This window comes from Euphorbia lathyris, chromosome 1 (genome assembly GCF_963576675.1).
Source record: "Euphorbia lathyris chromosome 1, ddEupLath1.1, whole genome shotgun sequence".
Classification (NCBI taxonomy): domain Eukaryota; kingdom Viridiplantae; phylum Streptophyta; class Magnoliopsida; order Malpighiales; family Euphorbiaceae; genus Euphorbia; species Euphorbia lathyris.
In genome coordinates this window covers 99,875,035-99,895,158 of record NC_088910.1, presented here as the reverse complement: position 1 = coordinate 99,895,158, position 20,124 = coordinate 99,875,035, and the positions used below count along the sequence as shown (strand labels likewise).

At 33.0% G+C, this 20,124-nt stretch overlaps 2 protein-coding genes across 2 annotated transcripts; both read right to left on the bottom strand.

Moving 5' to 3' along the window:
• Nucleotides 1-312: 312 nt before the first annotated feature.
• Nucleotides 313-3,745, bottom strand: LOC136208794 (uncharacterized). The gene is made up of 7 exons (XM_066000025.1): nt 3,411-3,745; nt 3,234-3,328; nt 2,886-3,003; nt 2,670-2,788; nt 1,855-2,041; nt 1,581-1,724; nt 313-745 (listed from the first exon to the last, which is right to left on the bottom strand). Exons 1-7 carry the CDS (start codon nt 3,660-3,662, stop codon nt 455-457), a joined length of 1,206 nt encoding a protein of 401 aa, XP_065856097.1. The 5' UTR covers nt 3,663-3,745; the 3' UTR covers nt 313-454.
• A 5,129-nt stretch (nt 3,746-8,874) lies between these two features.
• On the bottom strand, nt 8,875-11,615 carry LOC136208785 (early nodulin-like protein 17). The gene is made up of 2 exons (XM_066000013.1): nt 11,363-11,615; nt 8,875-9,589 (listed from the first exon to the last, which is right to left on the bottom strand). The coding sequence occupies exons 1-2, from the start codon at nt 11,550-11,552 to the stop codon at nt 9,243-9,245; spliced, it is 537 nt and encodes a 178-aa protein (XP_065856085.1). The 5' UTR covers nt 11,553-11,615; the 3' UTR covers nt 8,875-9,242.
• Nucleotides 11,616-20,124: the final 8,509 nt, after the last annotated feature.

Genomic DNA, 20,124 nt, shown 5'->3' with positions numbered 1-20,124 from the left:
CTGCGTTGTTGAAAAGGGACAGGGAAGGGGCTAGGAATTTAGGGACAACAGATTACCTTCCATAAAACTGTTTTGTATTTATAATAAACAAAATGAGGGAGATGTTGAGAGAATGATAGTATCTCGACCAATATTCTCAAAGCAAAGGGTATTTATGATTAGTCGGCTTCTCTTAGACACGAGAAGACACGATATTTTCAATGCAATAGACAACCAATCTAATTTTGTACAGCAGAATCAATCCGTAAAAATGACATTACTGTAATAGCATTTTGTAAAACCATGGAAATCCCAGGAGCTCACAGGGAGAGAAAGAATGAATGCAGCTCACCTTAATTCACAATTGGACCATTAGATTTACTTACTGTTTCCCTTTCTCATTTAATGGATAGTGTATTAGTGTACAATGAAATGACAACCATTCCACACAAAAAGCAAGCAGAAAGAGTAAAACTCACAATTTAATCTCAGAAATATAAGTAGATGAAACAGCCAAACCTTCTACATCATAAGTTCTAACAAGCCTTTGTCTCTTGCCAGGAGCCTCGTGCCAACAAAACTCCAAATGAAAAGACTTTGATTCTGTAATACTCTTTGCAATGTCAGCTGGACATCCCATGTACATCCCTCCAGGCAACAATGTCATTTGATATCCTCCTTCAAATCTAACCAAGTTGTCTGCAATTCTACCCGTCCAGTGCACATTTGTCGTAGCATCAGGAACACCAGATTTGGATGTAATATCCTGACAATTTTTGTTCATAAGAAACTGATTCAGTCTTACATTTCAACTCTGAATGAACTCATCAGCAATCATATAAGAAGCATGTCAATTAACAAAAAGTTAATTATATGATCCATTTTTTATGCTCGTATGCATAGAATATTTTTCACCAACACTAGCACAAGAGGGGAAATTTTGGATACGAGGGCGTTAAGGAAAAAGAATGAGAAGACAGTAAAAAATTATAATCAAACCTAGACATAATGCAATCATATTCGTTTTCTTCGGAAAAAGCAACAATATTGGCCCTTGTACTCGGCACAATTTGGCACTATAGCCCTTTGTACTTCATTTGTTGGAACAATTTGTCAATTTGGCCCTCTGATTTAATTTCAAAATCTAGTTCTTGATTTACAGTGCCAAAATACACTGTTACACAAATTAGGAGAATTTAGTTTGACCACATTAACACCTTGTGTGTGACTAACTGCTAATGATCAATGGTAAAATTTTAAGAAAAATTGAAGTACATGGGACAAATGTGCCAAAATTATAATATAGGGGCTAAAAATGACAAATTGAACCGAGTATGGGGGCTAAATTCTAGCTTTTAGCTATATTTTCTCTCTTCAATTTTAGAGGGGCGTGACATACACCAGAACCAAGATGGAACACATTTGTTGAAAAAAAAAAAGGGAACACATCAATTTCTTCTTTCCTCTACCTATTCAATAGGAACACCAAGTCTTGTGGCACCAATTACATTATTATTAACATGTCCTGTCAAAGTTCCCAGTTCCAATCCCTCCCCTTTTCATCTGCCTTCCCCAAGAAGGCAATTAGAGCAACCAGTTACCTGAATCAGCTGGCCGTTGTCATCCATTTCAAGCAGAAATTCTGTATCAGCTTCAGACATTGTCGATCCATAAACACCACTGCGTTTTGTTATAGAATGACCTTTCCACCGACCAAGAAATGGTTGGATCCTCTTTTCGCTATCCTGCAATCAGATAAATGAAAGCTCATTATCATATAACCATATATTAGAAACTTAATACTGTTAATCTAGTGAAAGTGAAAATAGAATTCCTCGCCATCATTTAACAATATAAGACTATGCTTAGACTTACCTTGCCATTGTCAAGTGAAGGATGAGAAACAATCCCATCACCTCTATCCTCAAGGAAGATGAGAAGCATTTCTAAGACGCCTTTAGGATCCATAATGTGAAAAGCTCTGGCTCGCCTATTATTCTCTTGTGAATAAAGGCAATTCTCACATACAATAGAGGGCAGTCGAGAAGGAAGTTTAAGATTTCTACACAATAGAAGAAAGAACAAAAGTGGCAAACAAGTTAGCACGTGGTGAAATAGAGTTTACTAGCTATAACGTTTGAATTTTTACCGGAACAAAAAATAAGAGAAAATTCAAGTCTATTGAAAATGTAATTCAGAAGAGAAGGGCCAAGTTAAGAAAACTATTTTATTTGGTGCTGCACTGAAATATGTAAAGCAGGATATGGCAGACAGATGGGAAAAGATCATTTAGAAAAATGGATTCCTGTTCCTTTAAGTTTTCGCCTACATGAGCAAAAAAATCTAATGGCAGCGGATGGGAGATAATTTGCCTACTATTTTACGGTGATAGGTTGAACAAAGGTGAAGCTAGGCTTCAGTAGCAGCAGCAGATTAGTCCTAACCAAACAAATGTTTAACTCAAAAATTCATTTGAATATCCATGATAATGGAGATTTATCATTCTGCTTCAGTAATCTACATTCGAAAACCACCAAAAATCAAGTTACACTGCAGCAGAATCCCTAGTCTTACATGCTGCTGAAGCTAGTCATATTGATAAATGCTTTTAGTTCAGCTCAATACTAGTAAAACTCTATGATCCCTAGAATCCACAGCTTGGCATGCCTTAAGAGGAAAGAAGCACTCGCCTCGGTGATTCTTCTCCAGTGTCATCTTCCCCCAACACTCCTTGCCTTAAAACAGTTTCTAACATGCCAGCTGTCTGGTACCTTAGAGCATAAGCCCTTTCATTGGGGAAAAAGCCAATCTGCAAACTAATAATTATGGATATTCAATAGAAAAATACAAAAACAAGGCTACAAGCTATTTCCAGAATGATACTTTTAAGTGTCATGTGAAGTCACCTGTTGATATTTGTCCACAGTGAACATGTTGGTTTCCTTTATTTTGTACTCCGCCCATTCTGGCTCTTCATCATATCCAGAGATTGAAGTGCTTGATGCTGGTTGTTTGATATATAGCCTAAAAACCACAACAAAGTAAGACCTCATTTCCCTTGCAAATTATCAAAACCTAAATTGTGTAAAACAGTGATTATTTCAATCCAACCAACTAGAACATTTAAAGCACACTTCATAAGACACAAAATTAAAGTTGAATTGGTGCAAAACACCGTCCATTCAATTACAGTTCTCTTCACAGAAAATAGATACAGTGAAAACAATTCGACAAGAGAATGAATCAATACGTACGTTTGAATGAGACTCATGAGTTCATCTTCTCCATAAGAGCTAGCAGAAAGCTTTGTGTTGATTTTTTGCATCAATTTCCCATGAGCATCAAATTGCTGCAGAAAATTGAAAATTTACAATCGAAAAAGAAAAAGAAAAAGAAAATTTCAATCGGTGGAGATAATCCTGAGTCCTTACGTAGAAAGAACCGTGCCATTTGCCCACATTGACGTCAAAGAAACGGTGAAGATTGTCTATGGAGATGGGCTCCGGTGTTTTTGGGTCATCTTCAACAGTTGTTGGTGAGGAGGAAGATGAGGAGAGGGTTTTGAAGGTCCGAGAAGTGGAAAGTGAGTGAGCAAAAGGAAATTGGGAAAAGGAAGTGGAAGGGATATAAGAAGGTGAATTGGAGAGACAAGGGGATGAGAGGTAATGGCAAATGGAAGCCATTTGAGGTGCTCTTCTGTTTAAACTTCAACACATTTTATGATTCTTATCTCATCTCTTGTGTCTGGCATCCCATATTGTAGGACTTCAAGAGAGATATCTCATTTTAGGATAAATAAGTTTTTTTTTTTTTTAAGTTCAAGAAGAAACTCTATGTTTCGATACTTTGACATTTCTTGTTATTATCATTTTTTTTTTAATGATAGATAGCACTATTCAAAATGAAGGCGTCTGACCGACTAGACGTTCGAAATCGAGAATCGTCCAAATTTTCTCTGATTAGTTTCTCTAAGCGTTTTTTGTGGTTCCTAAACAATTTTTAGCTGCCTAAGCCGCCTCACTGTTGTCTAGACCGTTTAGGTGCTGTCTAGGTACCGCATAAGCAACAATGAACAAAATTATTTTTTATTATGAATTCATTTTTTATTGTTTGAATGATATTTTGGTTGAAATGTTGATGTTGCTAATTTTTAAAGATATATATTACTTTTTCTATATTAAATAATTTTATATTATTATTTTTAGATAGTATAATACATATTTTAATTGAATTTATATAAATTAACAAATAAAAAATACAAAGCCGATTAATCTCCTACTAATTTCTGATTAATCCTCGAGGACCATGTCTGCTCGACTAGTATCTAATGTTTTATAACCTTGGATAACAGTGCTATTCTTAGAAGGAAAAAATGATTTTTTTAGTAACATTGTTTTTTTAAAAGAAAGATAATTGTTTTATTTAGAAAAAAAAATAGTATATCTCAACGTAAGCAATTAAAAAATTACAATCCAAAAATACATTAGAAAAGCTTGAATATGCATCTTCAATATTATAAATCGTGATAAAACAATAATACACAGTGTTTGAAACTGTTTTTGATACAACTACGAGAAACATGTTCCACTCAGAATCGACTTCATGATCTTTCAAATAATAGAAACTATATAAACTTGTTCAAAATGTCCTATATGTCAATTAAAAACTATCAAATCAACCTGTTCAATTTTTCTATTAAGTAAAGACCAATTTTATCTTACAGGGTAAATTCTATTATTTCATACTTTATAAGCAAATGTGTTTGTAAATTTGTATTATTAAATATGTACTTTTAAAAGAAAAAAATAGGGGTAAAATTCACCTTTATTTTATTACATTTCTTTTTTGTTAATAATTTCACAAAATTCTCCCAACTATGCTTGTTACACTATAAAAGAAAACATGCTTTCAACAATACTTTTATAGTAGTAGTTTTATAAATTATCTCATGGCTCAGCTAAAAAAAACCTAAAAATTAATTGGCCAAACTTATAGTAATCCAAAGGTTGCAGATATTTTAAAATCTCTAATCTATAACACATTTTTAATTTCGTATCTCCAATCTCGCAGTCTCCAAATCGTTCATTTGCCGAACTTTCGTTTGCCGATTGTTAGACTTTCGATTACTGTTCGCTAAACTTTCGTTTACTGTTCGCTAAACTTTCGTTCGTCGTTCGTCGTTTTCCGTTCGCCTTTCACCGTTCTCCATTCTATGTTCGCCTATCGCCATTGAAGTTTCTTGATGGGTTTCTTTTTGTTCCTCAATCCTCAATCTCTGTCTATCGTTATTGTTCAACCTTGCTTATGTTCTGTCCTGTCGATTCCAAAGAAAAAGGTAAGCTACTAAAGTACTTGGTTGTAATTGCGAATATGAGAGAAAGTGCAGTGCTAATAATTATAAATGCAACTACATGTAGAATCAAATATATACATACAAATTTGTTAATTGCAATTCTTGAGCAGAGTTGAAATTTGCTACAAGTATGTTTGATCTTGATCTGTACTATGAGTATGCAATTTTTCTATTTAAATGTGTAAAAATGTTTGAAGTGAAGCAAAGCAGTAACTGTTTTTATGAGTTTTCATCAATCCCTCATTAATTATCATTAACCATATATTAATCATTAACCACGTATTAATCATATATTAATCATATATTATTCATATAGAAGGAATAACAGTTTATCATTATTCATATTTAATTATCATTATTCATCCTCTTAAAAGGAATAAATCCGGATGTTATCATGTTTATATTCTTTATATTATTAATCAAACTATATATCCATTAATTAATTTTTATCATATTTTGTACTTAATACGACTAGATACAAAATTTTCATAATTGCAATTTAATATTTAAATATACAACCTATAATAATAATATAAGTATCATTATAGATTTTGATAGAAAAAGAAAAAAACTAAATAAAATTAAAATTTATCAAATATTAAAAATATACACACAAATTTAAATAATAGTGTAATTAAAAATCAAATAATACAGGAATAATATATGTTTAAAAAAACACATGTAAATATATTTAAATGAAAAGATAATATTATTATTATTATTTCTTCTGACGTGGTATTCTTTTTAAAGTATCACAAACCTTACATCATCTTTGCTGCAAAGTCATCTAGTTCCACTGGAACTGGACTTTCCAATGACACTCTAAAAATAAAGTGCCCTTGAAGATAGTCTAAAGGATCAAGATGGAGAAACACAATTCTTAGTGATCCCCGAAGAAATTGATTACTCTCATCATTGATCAAAATACATTTTTTTTATTATTGTTATTTGTGAAAATCATCTTATTCCAATATCCTAACAATTATATTTATGCAATATTGTGGTTTTGTTTTGCATGATTAAGAATGATGAAATCCAAATATTTTTAACATTATAATATCAGTCTATTGAAACATGTTGTTGAACAAATTCTTCTCCGAAATGAAGCCAGAGTAGCACAGAGAAACTTTTGACCTAGCCTAAGATTCATAATGCTATCATTGTTAAAGCTTTTGGCATACGGTAAGATTCATAAGACCATCATTGTTAATGTGATACTTGTAATAATTTTCTCTAACCTAATACTAGGTAGATACCGTTTTAATTTAAATCACATTTCTTATCTCACAGTTTTAAAATGCATTTGTAATAAGTAATATTGTCAGAATTGGAACCAACATCAAACCAGATTTATAATTAGGACATGGGTCACTTACTTCAACCAAATGACTCGAATTAATTGAATCGAAACGATGTAATAAATAAATAAATAAATAAATATATAGTTAGTTAATTTAAAATTATAAACCAACTATACATTACTTGTAAATTGGAATTATTTTTTTCAAACATGTTTCAATCTTATTACAATAATTTCTGCATCAAATTATTAGTATTTCAAACTATTGGTATTTCAAAGTTGAACCTTTTATTATTCAGGTAGATAGAAAAAAAAGCAATGAATTAGGAAAGTAATGAGAATTAAGATATGAAGTAATGGTTTTTTTTTTTTTTTTGCTTCTTTTTTTTTACTTTTTTGTTTTCTTTTTAATTATTTAAAAGAAAAGAAATGGGTCAATCCGAATCCCGATTGAACCGTCGAATCTCAGCTTGACCTTGGTTGTTATTGGGTTGTTGAAAATTAACAAACTCATCATGACCCAAAATTTAGCCGGTTCTTAGTCCGACCGGTTCGATCCGAGTTTAACAACGTTGATTGAAACACTCTTTACTAGTATAATCAGGATTGCTCATTACTCAAGCTTTCCACTCTACCACCACTCCCTCAAAGCTGGATCGTTATAAACCCACAAACTTCTGTCTCATCTCCCCAAGTCCCAACCAACACATTATACATACAAAGTCAGCTCAAAAACCAATTGCAACAGCTATTGTCTGCTTTCGTCGGTATGAGCCTTGTGACTTTAAATCACATCTACAATAAACACTTTTTACTAATATAACTCAATCATTCACTTTATTTCCAATGTGCAATTAATTCAAATCTTCCACGTCCGCAACACACCCCTCAGGACCAGTTAATGAGTCACAAATCAATTATCAAACAAAATCATAAATAAGATGTTCAGAAAGCACGCCCTAATGATTATAGTTTTATTGCTAACATTTTATACCTCATTTGATACACCTAATGAATATAATTCAGCAATAATAGAACAGAATTGGTTTGCAGGACAATAAAAGAGGGCTAATTACAAATCTAGCCCAATTAAAAGGATCCATTTACATATCTAACTTACTTTGCTTCAATATCACCAAATTAGACACTTTCATCCACTTTGGACAAGAATACCCATATTTCTATTCGATCCATTCTTCTTCTTCGATCGATTCTTCTTCTTCTTTCTTCTTCGATCGAATCTTCTTCTTCGTTCGATTCTTCTTCTTCTTCTTCTTTCTTCTTCGATTGGTTCTTCTTCTTTTTCTTCGGTTCATGTTCTTCAATTTCTGATACCAATCGTTAGTGATTATTGAAGTATTATGTTCAATTTCCCGTAGAAATTATATGTTTTTAGCTTATATACATGTTTTTCTTGCTAGTTTTGTCTCTTTCTTCATCTGTAATGGTATTGTTTCAATTTCCTCTATTTTCCACCATTTTCCGTCAATTTCCTCCATTGTTGTCGTATTTATGACGAATTTATCGCATTTCGTCACAAATGCGACACCATTTCACAAATGCAACAATTGCTGTCGCACTTCGTCGCAATGCGACAACAGTTGTCGCATTTCGTCGCAAATGCGACAACTTGCTGTCGCATTTCGTCGCAAATGCGACAAATCTTGTCGCATTTACGACGAATTCGTCACAAATGCGACATCACAGCAATTCAATTGTTAGATTTTTTTTTCTTTCTTATTTTTTAAGATTTCCTTCCTAATCCTCTTCCGCAGACACTAGTTCTTCAAAGGTTGAACGAAACAAAATCTCTTCTCTCTATAAACCACCGTCTTTTCGCCCGTTTGGGATGACGAGAAAGACGTTCAGAATCTGAGAAAGAAGATGAATTGAAATAAGGGTATTCTTGTCCAAAGTGGATGAAAGTGTCTAATTTGGTGATATTGAAGCAAAGTGGGTTAGATATGTAAATGGACCCTTTTAGTTGGGCTAGATTTGTAATTAGCCCCAATAAAAGATGCCTAATCAAATTATATAGGGAGAGAAACCTCTCATTTATGGAAATATATACAGCAAAGCAAAACAAAGAAAATGCAGAATTTGGTTATAATTGCACATGTGCATGTGCTTCCAACCAAAAACTGCTGGACTCTTCAAACAATTCCTACTAAATGACATATTATAATTGGCATAAAATCCTTCTCACCTGCGGAATTAGTGGACATTCTTGCGTAAAATCTGGTGACTGTTGACCAACCACATGATAAGAGGACCCCAGTGGATTTATAACACAACCCAATAAAATCAAAAGCCAATTACCACAATTTACGCCATTGAATTTTGTAATAAATAAATCCAAGAGATCCTTTTTTGAGTTCAATTTTGACAGAATACACATTACTTTCTAAAACTTCAAATTGACACCATCCACTAGCTTAACCAAGACTCATCTAATTTCAGGTCAACTACAATAAATAAAACAACACCCCCAAGAAAAAGGAAAAAAGAAATATGTAAGACAACTCAATCTCCCTTTACAATTCGTTAAGGGAAGTGACCAAATGTTGATCCTTGCACGAAAGCTTGAAAATTTTGATGAATCAAATGTTATTACCACAAATGAACAAATGCATCCCATACAGCACCAATGATTAGAACAGCTGGTAGAACATACTGGCTTCTGAGACTGGAATATGGAGATGGAGATCCACTCTTGTCCTTTACTGGGGAAGATGTGGGAGGTGGAGGTGGGTTTCGGACATGAACTGCTAACTTCATGCCGCCATAACAAAACCCTTTACCACTGATGATATAGTAATTTCGAGTCTCGTTCAGTGGAACCACATCCCTTCCAGCTCCCCTAGTCCAATTGTGAAGAGGGTGATCGGCATTGCATGACTCATAATCCGTCTTGTTCACCTCTAGGACATTATTCTGGTTCCTGTCATACACAAAATCTGCAAAACAACTCGATTGAGCTCTATAGTTCCAGAATTCGAGTACTAAATTTCATGTTATTTTGCACTATTACAAGTATTGATGCCAAACTGGAATTCACTTCAAGATCCTATATGATGAAGCTAAATTGTCAAACAACTGAAACATTAGAACAACAAAACAAGGTAACAACACAATTGAAAGAAAATGTATTGTCGTTAACATATTCAGTTATATCTCCTAAAGCTTTTAATAGTTATTAACATGTTTCATGTTATCATTATCAACATGAGCTCAGGGTATTAGTAGTTATTAGAATGATGAGAACGAATATGCACTGTCAAATCAGCGAGCGAAAAAGCAATGTATAATAGACTTTCCAAAATCCAAATCCTAACCTTAGCAGTCATAAAATATCTTTCCACTGCACCAGCCATGAGCAAAGCATGCAGAAGTTTAATTCCATTTATGTTTGACGTTTTAACGATGTTTCAATACAATTTTTTTGTGACCCAACAGAAGTGCTTAGAAAATCCATATTCACTTAATTAACTTTAGTCGTCAGTTGGTTAATACGGCTAAAATGTATTATGAAGAGGCTTTAAATATAGTAGTCAAAGGCTCAAAGCCAGTGAGGTACTGTATTTCTTGCCTAAATTATGTGATACAGATACACCTAATGGAGTGGCCATACGGCCCATACTCACATGTGAGGTCCACTGATAAAATAATATCATGTCTCCTACATGATTTTAGAGGAGGGTATTGCACAGCACTTTGATTCCTACAACTTTTAACTTTATGTTTCATCAGCCTAGCAAAAGAAGACTTTAACAATATTCCGGTACTTAGCATCACAAAAGTTGCATAATGGTGGCATTAGTTCTTGTGTTGTTATTCACTGAGCTAGAAAGCAAATCTATTGATAATTCACCAGCCATTGATCAAAATAAATAATTCATGAAAGAGAGAACACATAATATTAAAGTGAAAAATTTGGAAAATTGACTACTCACTGAGTTGAAGTAAAGTAAAACCTTAGCCAAAAGATATTCCGCTAGCAGAATCACCAAAGGGAAATGATAAATGACTTAAAGAGTAAAGAAACTATCAATTCAAAGTAGGCCTTTACTATGGAATTAAAAAGCAAGTAAGCAACATTGCAGATCTCTATAGGCAACATAAGTAATTAGCACAAATGAATAAACATGAGCAAAATTACAGTTTTGTCTTGAACAAATAATAACTTTTTCTTTGATCATCAACTAACCATGTAGAGTTCAAAATTTAAAAAAAAACATACAACTCCACTTTCCTTCATAAAAACTAGTACAATTTTTCTCTCCACTAAGACTACTAGTAGCAATTAATCTTATCTGTAATTCTGTTCTAAGAATTAAATGTGTCCAAATTTTCACTTTCCCAGCATCCATACTCTGTTTTCGTCAATGGAAGTCACATCACAAACCAAAGACTAATCTAACATTTTACAGACAAAATTCAAACAAACTAACTTCAATCAGTACAATCTTCTAAAAAAATCCATATAGCAGCTTCATCAAACGAACATAGACAAATTAAAATCTAAAAAAACTCAAATATCACTCTCTTCCAATCAAAGGCACTCGCAGATCTAATCGAATTAGCTACAAGACGGATTTAAAATGAGCTAAACTGAAATAGCAAACCCTACCAATCGGTATACGTAGTATTAGATAATGAAGAAAGATAGACCTAAGTACAGATCTGAAGCTGGAAACATGCAAGAGAAAGGGAAAAAGAAAGAGACGTACAGAGCCAGTCGCCATTGTAGAACTGTTTTCCCTCAGCCCAAATAGTGTAGTTGACATTAGTATTCCAGAACTTGTTGCCACCTACAGTCCATTTAGTCGCAGAAACTTCCGGCACCATAAGCATCACAAGCACCACCGCGGCTACCGCTAATAGCCTACCTGAGATTAAACCGCAAACTCTCGTAGCCATTGCTTCTCTCTGTTTCACCTGGACTGAAAAGGAACTCTTTTGCTAGCAAACTTAAAGCCGTTATACTTTTGGCGTTTTATTGGGTTGATTTGGTTTCAATTTTATCTAGGAAAAAAACATTATGGGCCCCCTAATTTTTTGCTTTTACTCATTAAATCTCTCCACTTTTAATTTAGGGTAATTAATTTATTAATTCCTATATTTTGACAAAACACACTGTTTAATCTCTGTATTTTCAAAAATACATGGTAAGGTCCCTAACCTTTTTCTCAGTGAACTATTTAGTCTTTCCGTCTGTTTGTTAGATTTTTTACAATTTATGACTTCAAAAATGACTAAATTACTCTTTACTATTTACCTTCAAACTTCAGAAGAGGAAATCCAATTTAAAAGAAGAAACTATTTGTATGGCGAATAAGAAAAAGAACAGACCCAATGCTTACGAATTTGAACAATTAAGAAACAGAATACTCAAAGTTGATTTCAGATGCATTAGAGTTTAAAGGAAAGAAAAATAAAGAAAAAGAAGAACAAAAATTCAAATTGACTAATAAAATCTTCATTAGAGTCTAACGGTGGGGACTAAACAGTTCACCGAGAAAAACGTTAAGAACTTTGCCGTGTGTTTTTAAAAATACAGGGATTAAATAATATATTTTATCAAAATATAGGGACTACTAAATTAATTGCCCTTTTTTTTGGTAGGAAAATTAATTGCCCTTTAATTTATCATATTAAAATCTCAATCAATTAATGGTAGTCATTAAATTTTAAATAATATAAGAGTTAGATCAATGTAAATTTATTAATTTAACTCAACTTAATTAATTGTATTTCTTAATTTGTGTGAAACAACCTAGAATAATTTATATTTTGGAATGGAGAGAGTATTTTATTTATTTATTTATTTATTATATTAATATTAAGAATGTACAAAAATAGAAACCTTCTAATTTTATAATATATAAAATATTTTCTTTTGACGTAGTTAAATTCAGGAAACTGATTTAAATTTTTTTGTAGAAGGAATCCTCTATTACAATGAGAATCATCATTTAATAACTCTGTTTGGTTTATTCTTTGCATTTATTTATTTCTATATTAATTAAATCTGATAATAATTTTTATAAACATAATTTTATTGAAAATTTTGTATAAAATATACATTATTATCCTTTTTATTTTTTCATATTATTTTAATTTGAATTGACATATTCTTATAAGAAAATGAGAACCAAAGTTGTGATGATGGAAAGAATGGAAAAAAAAAATTCATTAACTTCGGAATGTGATTCCCGTTCTTATGTTAAAACATCATTTGATTAAGTTTTTTATATATATTATTTATTAAGTTATTGTTGTTTAATGTTTGCGTTGACGATATATAGTAGATATTTTTTATTTAGATTAAAAACATCTATTTTCAATTCTTACTAAATATTTTTTATTTCGTGTTTGGAATTGAAAACAAAAAAAAATTGCGGAAAATGAATCCAATTGAACAATAATATTATCTTAAGGTATTTATATTCCCATTTCTTAGTATTCAATCAAACACTCATATTTTTATAATAAAAAAATTAACATTTTCTAGGACAACGAAACCGTCTAGTTTTATATACATTTTTTTTAAAGATGTACCTTTTTTTGAGAAATAAAAGTTTAGGTAAGGATAGGTCTATCCACTCCCAAAGTTAGGGTTTTAAAGATGTACCTGATGTTGCCAAATACACAATTAGGCCTTATGTTTTTAGCTTTATTAGTTTGATTCTTATTGTTTTTATTTTTTGAATTAAATCCTAAGAATTTTTGTTTTCAATTTAATTGGATGCTTTGAACTATGTAACATTATGATGTTGTTGTTTTTCAATTGCGGCCATGTTATAGTATTTTATGTTTTGAAATATAAATGGATTTATTAAAAGAAAAAAAGTAAAAGTTAGGACTCGATTGAAAATAACAAAAGTGCACGGTCCCAATAGAATACTTTTACAAAATTTAAGGGGGTTGCGTCTTGCCAATATTATAATACAGCTAGCTTTTGTTTGTAGATAGATCTGGAAAAGTATTAATTTGAAAATAATATAGGTAGGGGTTGAAAAAAATTTGATCATGGTTTGTTTTGTGATTTCGGACAAAGGATAGGGTCAGACAACTGTCTTTCTTTCTTTTTGGATTCTAATTTCTGATTTTTCTCATATTTTTTCCTTTTATGGGCTGTTCCTTCCTTTGTTTTGCCATTCCTTTTCATTTTCATTTTCATTTTGGGATATAATTCAAAATAGCTTTTAAAAGATTATGGCATTCGAACTTTAATCCTATTTTATTGAATTCTAATTTTATATTAAAAATATTACTATTTTAAATATTAAAAATATACTTATACATATTTATTTATTTTTATTTTTCTCTCTGATATTTTTATTTTAACTTGTATTTGGATTTTATTATTGACGTCGGGTAAAATATTCACATTAATATTGATAGTTATTAGTAAAATTACAAATAAAATTTTATATTTACTAATTAAGGTTGATTTGAGTAGTTAAAAGGCTTCAAGTCGTTTAAACTAGATATCGAGTTTATATAAGAGAGAGCTCAGGTGAGAACACCTCCATTATATGAGAATAGCTTTTATATAAGAACGCTCATTAATGACATTATTGTAAATACATATAATGGTATTATTATAAATACAACCATCTTCCATTTTTATATATGTTGATGAATTGTATTGATTTTTTTAGAAATGTGTCTTATGAATATAATAAATTAGTTTTAGAACATAAGGGATTAGTTGTAGAACACAAAACATTAGTTTTAGAACAAATGTCTAACAGAATTATACTGGAGTATATGTTATGTGTTCTATATTTTATAGCACGTGTTCTAAAAAATTAAGTAAAATATTCTAAATAATGTTACATATATTCTAAATTTTATAGAATGTGTTCTAAATTTTTTATGCATGAACTCTACTGACTGTTTAGAAATATGTTTTAAGAACACATGACAATAGTTTTAGAACATAAGATATTAGTTTTAAGAACATTGGACATTAGTTGTAGAACATCAGTCATTCATTTTAGAAATATGCATAATAGAACTATGCTCGAGTGTATATATGTTCTATATTTTATAGCATGTGTTTTAAAAAGTTAAGTAAAATATTCTAAATAATGTTACATATGTTCTAAATAATGTTACGCATGTTCCAAATAATGCAATTCCTTGACGTCTCTCATTCTGCCTTTTACCATTGCTCCCCGGTAATCAATTTCGACAGATCTTAACCGAAATAGAATCATCAGTGAGAAGAAATAAATAAAAGAAACGAAAAAGAATAGAAGAGGAAGGAAATAAAAGAAAGAAACAGAAAAACGAAGAAGGAAAGGAAATAACAGGAGGAAGAAAAGAAAAAAGAATAGTCAGATTGCTGACGTGGCGAATTGACTAAGTGTTGAGCGGTCATTTTTACCTGATGTACACTATAGTGTGTAGTCACCCATAAGGTCGTACATATTAGTGAAACAAATTGAAGGTTATACATCAAAGTATGAAATAGACAAAGTTTGTACACCATTGATGAAATTTACCTAGAAAACATAGCCTCATGTAGATTTCCTCACATCTAAGTCTCCTACCAATAGCTATTCATGTATTCTTTTAGCCGGAGATCTTTTCCTTGATAACATAGCGAGTATCTACAATAGTGTTAAGATATTTTAGTATCCTTTTCATATCTTTCCAATGTGCTTGTCCATGATTGGACTAGTATCCACTAACCATCCCAACAATGTGACAAATATCAGGTCTTATATGCGACATGGGGTATATCAGACTGCTTACAATACCAGCATAGGGAACACTCTTTATATGTTTGATCTCTTGTTGTGTTTTAGGACACATGTCAGTGCTAAGGATTATATACTTGACATTAGGCTGTCAATGGGTTTCCAAATTTTCGTATGGAATCGATTGAGGACTTTGTTGACATATTCTTTGAATGATCTCTCAAAATCTTAATTGTAAGAATATATGTTTCTTCTCCCATATCTCCCATTTCAAAACTTGAGCTGAGCCAAGATTTGATCTGGTTCACATATTCAATATCATTTCCAACTATCAGGATACCATCAATGTATAATGATAAGATGACGGATTTTCTTCCAGAGCATGTTGTATAGACACAATGGTCTTTTTCAATTAGCTCGAAGTCATTCTTCATCGTCTCATTATAAAATTGAATATGCCATTGTCTAGAAGACTATTTAAGGCCATAAATTAATTTAATCAATTTTCAAAACTTTTATGCGCAACCTTGTTCGATGAAACCTATAAGTTGTTCCATGTAGATTTCTTCATCCAATTCTCCATTGAGAAAAAAAGACTTTGCACCCATTTGATATAGCTCTAGATCTAAACTTGCTACAATATCTAGAATCAATCTTATTGGCGTAACCATTACAACATGTGAGAATGTTTCCTTAAATTTTATCCTTTGTGTTGTATATAGCCCTTATCGACTATAAAAAGCTTTGTATTTGGTACTTCCATCATCCTTTCACTTAACTTTGAGAACCCACTTGCTTCTAATAGGTTTGTATCCTTTTGGTATATCACCCAGTTTCCAAACATGGTTTGATCATATGGAAGTCATTTCTTCTTTTATTGTCTTAATCCATTTGTCTTTTTTGGGCATTAGAGAGCTTTTTTATGTTACTAGGCTCTATGTCATCTTATGGGTAACTAAAAGAGTAGTGTCTTCAATATTGAATCGTTGATGTTCAACTTTCTATCTTTTAGTATAAAGAGGTTTTGAATTTTGATAAACATGTTGCATATATTTTTCATAGTTTTTAATGCTCCCACTCGGATCAAGTTCCATATTCTCATATGAGTCAGGAATCACACTCCCACTTAAGATAGTATTTAGATCATTTATACGTTTTAAGGTGCTAGATCATATTATTGCTCCTCAATATTTCTCCAACTTCAATGGAGAGATCCATTCAAATCTAATTCCTCTTATAAAGTGAGATTTGGTCAACTTTCCCTAACTTAGGGAAATTATTCTCTAAGAAGACAACATCTTGTGATTCAAATTATATCACCCGTCCTTCATTGTTTTCGCCCACTATGACTATCCCCTTTGATACTCCTGTATATCTTATAAAGATACACTTTTTGCCTCTTGAGCCTAGTTTTTCAAACTTACTCGAGGTGTCGTGGAAAAAAATGGTGCAATCCTACAGTCTAATCATACTAAAATCGTTTTCGACCTATCCGTAACTCGTAGGGAGTGGAGGTGACAGTCTTAGAGGGCACTCAGTTTAGGACATAAGTGTATGTTAGCAAGACATATCCCTAATAAGAAATGTGTAAGTTTGATTCAGCCATCATTGACCCAACAAGTCAAGAATGGTTCTATTTGTCATCTCACCAATGCTATTTTGTTATGGAGTGAACAAAATTGACAACAGATGTACAATCCCTTTTTCATCACATAAAGCTTTGATTTTATCTGAATAATATTTCTGACCATGGTCAGTTTTTAAAACTTTAATCTTTCTATCTAATTGATTTTCAACAAGGTTCATAAACTTTCTAAAATAGCTTAAAACTTCATACTTGTGGGACATCAAATAGATGTGAACATACCTGATATAGTCATCTATGAAAGTGATAAAATAACATGCCCCATTCCTAGCCCTCATGCTCATTGGACCACAAATATCTGAATGAATTAACTAGAGAGGATGTCCAGCTCTAGTACCCCTTTCAAATGGTTTTTTATGTACTTTTTCCTTAAGGCATGACTCACTTTGAGGTAATTGAACCTTTCTTAAACTACCTAGTAAGCCTTCCTTAAGGCATGACTCACAATTAGGCAATTGGTGAAGGAATCTATATCATTTTCCATGTGGTCTGTTGCACCTAAAATCCATAGAGGAAGAATACAGCCACAATAGAAATAGAGAATGAGAGAATCTGATTTTTTCTCCACTTTGCCCAATTGCTCCATTTCGAACTTTGCTGGATTTTGAACTGTTGGATCGTCATAATTTTGTAATAGAAGCTTCCTCACATCTGATTTCTTATTTTGAAAAGTGGAGATCGAGTTTTGAGTTCTAAATGGTAGTTTCGTTCACGATGAAGATTATGGAAGATTTGTGTCTTTGTGGTATTTCATCTTCTTTGTTTCTTGTTTGCTTTTCCATACTTCTTGAATGATATTTCCAAGTATTGTCTAAGGATATGAAATCTTGTATTGCAAATTATGTTTTATATAATGAAAGATTTGCACGCATTACGGTCCAGTGGTTTTAATTCTCTTATTAAGAGGGGTTTCCACGTAAAAATATCGTGTGTTGTGCTTGTTGTTGTGGCTTCCCTTTAGGTTTATCATTGCATTACTGTGGTTTGATTATTGCTCTATTTGTTAGTTTCCTCAAATATTCATTCAAATCAAGAAAGGACTAACAAGGAAGGTTAATTCTGAATTGTTTTTTAACTTAGTCTGCACTATTATTGTTTCTGTTATTGGTCGCTTTTTCCACCACTTAAAACTTCCAGGGTTTTAAGAATTGAATCACTTGTCATTTATTTTTCCAAATTAAGCCCTTAACTTTGATTTTCACATACAATTGATCCCCCACTAATGACTTCGTAAGCAAAACCGCCAATAAATGAGTCAATGTGTGTAAAAATTGAAAATCATGAGCATAATCCTTAAAATCTTAAAAATTCAGAGGTTTAATCATGTGTTTTAAAATTTATTTATTTGTTTTTTTAATAATGATTTTCGTTTTTCATGTTTTTCTTAGTTTTGAATGTATATATATCAAACGATTAAAGAAAATGGAAAGCCTGGAAAGCTCTGTGTTCAAGAAAAGTGTGGGGTGGTATGAATTTCATACACTTTCATGAGTTTAACACAGCTTTTTTGGGGGAAACAAGCATGGAAATTCATCACCCGCCCTAATTCTCTAGTGTCTCAGATCTTCAAAGCCAGATACTTCCCCAACACAAACTTCCGCGAAGCGAATATTGGCTACAACCCGAGTTACATCTGGTCCAGCATATTCAAAAGCCGCGAGCTACTCATCACAGGCACCCGAAATCGGATTGGTAATGGCAGTCGAACACTGATATGGCGGGATAAATGGTTCGATTCCGACATTGGAGGCCCGAGCCCTATAGCAGACGCGGATTTGACGTGGACGGTTGATAAATTAATACAGAATGGACAGTGGAATTGGAATATCATCTCTGAAGTTTTCTCTCAGGAGGATCGGCTGCGTATCCAAAGCATACCGCTCCCGATGCATGATATTGAAGATAGAGTTTGTTGGCGGTGGGAGAAGAAAAGGAATTACAGTGTAAAATCGGCTTACTATGCCTTGGCGGAAAGCTACCCAAGGCCCCCAGAGGAGATATGTAACACTCCATGGAGTAAGCTATGGCTACTACCTTGTCCCCCAAAAGTTAAAAACTTCCTTTGACGTGCAGCCTGGAATATCCTCCCAACAACTGATAATCTTCAGCTTCGGAAGGTTAGTATCAATCCTACTTGTTCACTATGTAATAATGCTACGGAATCTATCAGTCATCTATTCCTTGGTTGTGCGGCTACTGTGAGTATCAGACGCCTTTCCGCTATGGAACCCTCCGATTAGTTATTGACGGACATGAACTTCTTCAGCGAATGGCAAAGAATTCTTCGTGAGCAGCCTCCCGAGACCACAGGTCAATGGGCCGTGAGGATGTGGTTCTGCTGGTTTGGTAGAAACAAGCTGATTTGGGAAAACCTGCAGTTCTCGGCATCCAACATTGCGCTAAGGGCGGACTCATTCCTCTGCGATTGGAAACAGGCGCAACAACAAGTCCATACAACTAGCACTCCTCGAGCTCACCGATATAGTCACTAGTCACGTCCAGAATTGGGGATTAAATCAACTTTGACGCCACAGTAAATGTCGACAGAAACCGTATCGGATTAGGCGCTGTAATCAGAGATGTTACGGGTACTTTTATTGCTACCAGGTTTACTGCTGTTGAAGGGACCTTTAACCCTGTCCTGGCCGAAGCTATGTCATACCGGGAAGCTCTCAACTGGATCAAAGCACGCAGTGATGAAATCGTAAGTATCGAAGGGGATTCACAGATTGTTATTAATGCGTTACAAAGGGCAGACAATGAGGGCGTCGAAGAGGATATCTCAATCATAGGAGTTGTATTAGCGGCTGTCATGAGCTGGCTAGTACCATCCCGAGCTGTAATTTCCTGTTCACCCCAAGAGAAACTAATAAGGTTGCCGATGAGGCTGCTAAATTAGGCCTCCTCTCTAACTCCCTGATTGTAACCGATATTATTCCCCCATCTTGTTGGTCCCGTGTGATTAGTTCCAAGGGGGGGTTAGGAACTAATATAACTTTTTCGAATTTAATTAAGCTGACTTAATATGTTTTCTTGAGTTTGTTAACTCAGCTTTGGTCAGCACGGCCGATTATGGTGTAAGACAGCTTTAGTCAGATGTTGACTAGAACTATTTTACGTATGAGTTGGGAAT

Coding starts and splice junctions, on each gene's coding strand:
- LOC136208785 (XM_066000013.1), bottom strand. CDS start 11,552: ATGGCTACGAGAGTTTGCGGTTTAATCTCAGGTAGGCTATTAGCGGTA. Junction 9,590..11,362: donor CTACAATGGCGACTGGCTCT/GTACGTCTCTTT, acceptor GTTGTTTTGCAG/ATTTTGTGTATGACAGGAAC.
- LOC136208794 (XM_066000025.1), bottom strand. CDS start 3,662: ATGGCTTCCATTTGCCATTACCTCTCATCCCCTTGTCTCTCCAATTCA. Junction 2,042..2,669: donor ACTGGAGAAGAATCACCGAG/GCGAGTGCTTCT, acceptor TCTATTGTGTAG/AAATCTTAAACTTCCTTCTC. Junction 746..1,580: donor ACAACGGCCAGCTGATTCAG/GTAACTGGTTGC, acceptor AAAAATTGTCAG/GATATTACATCCAAATCTGG.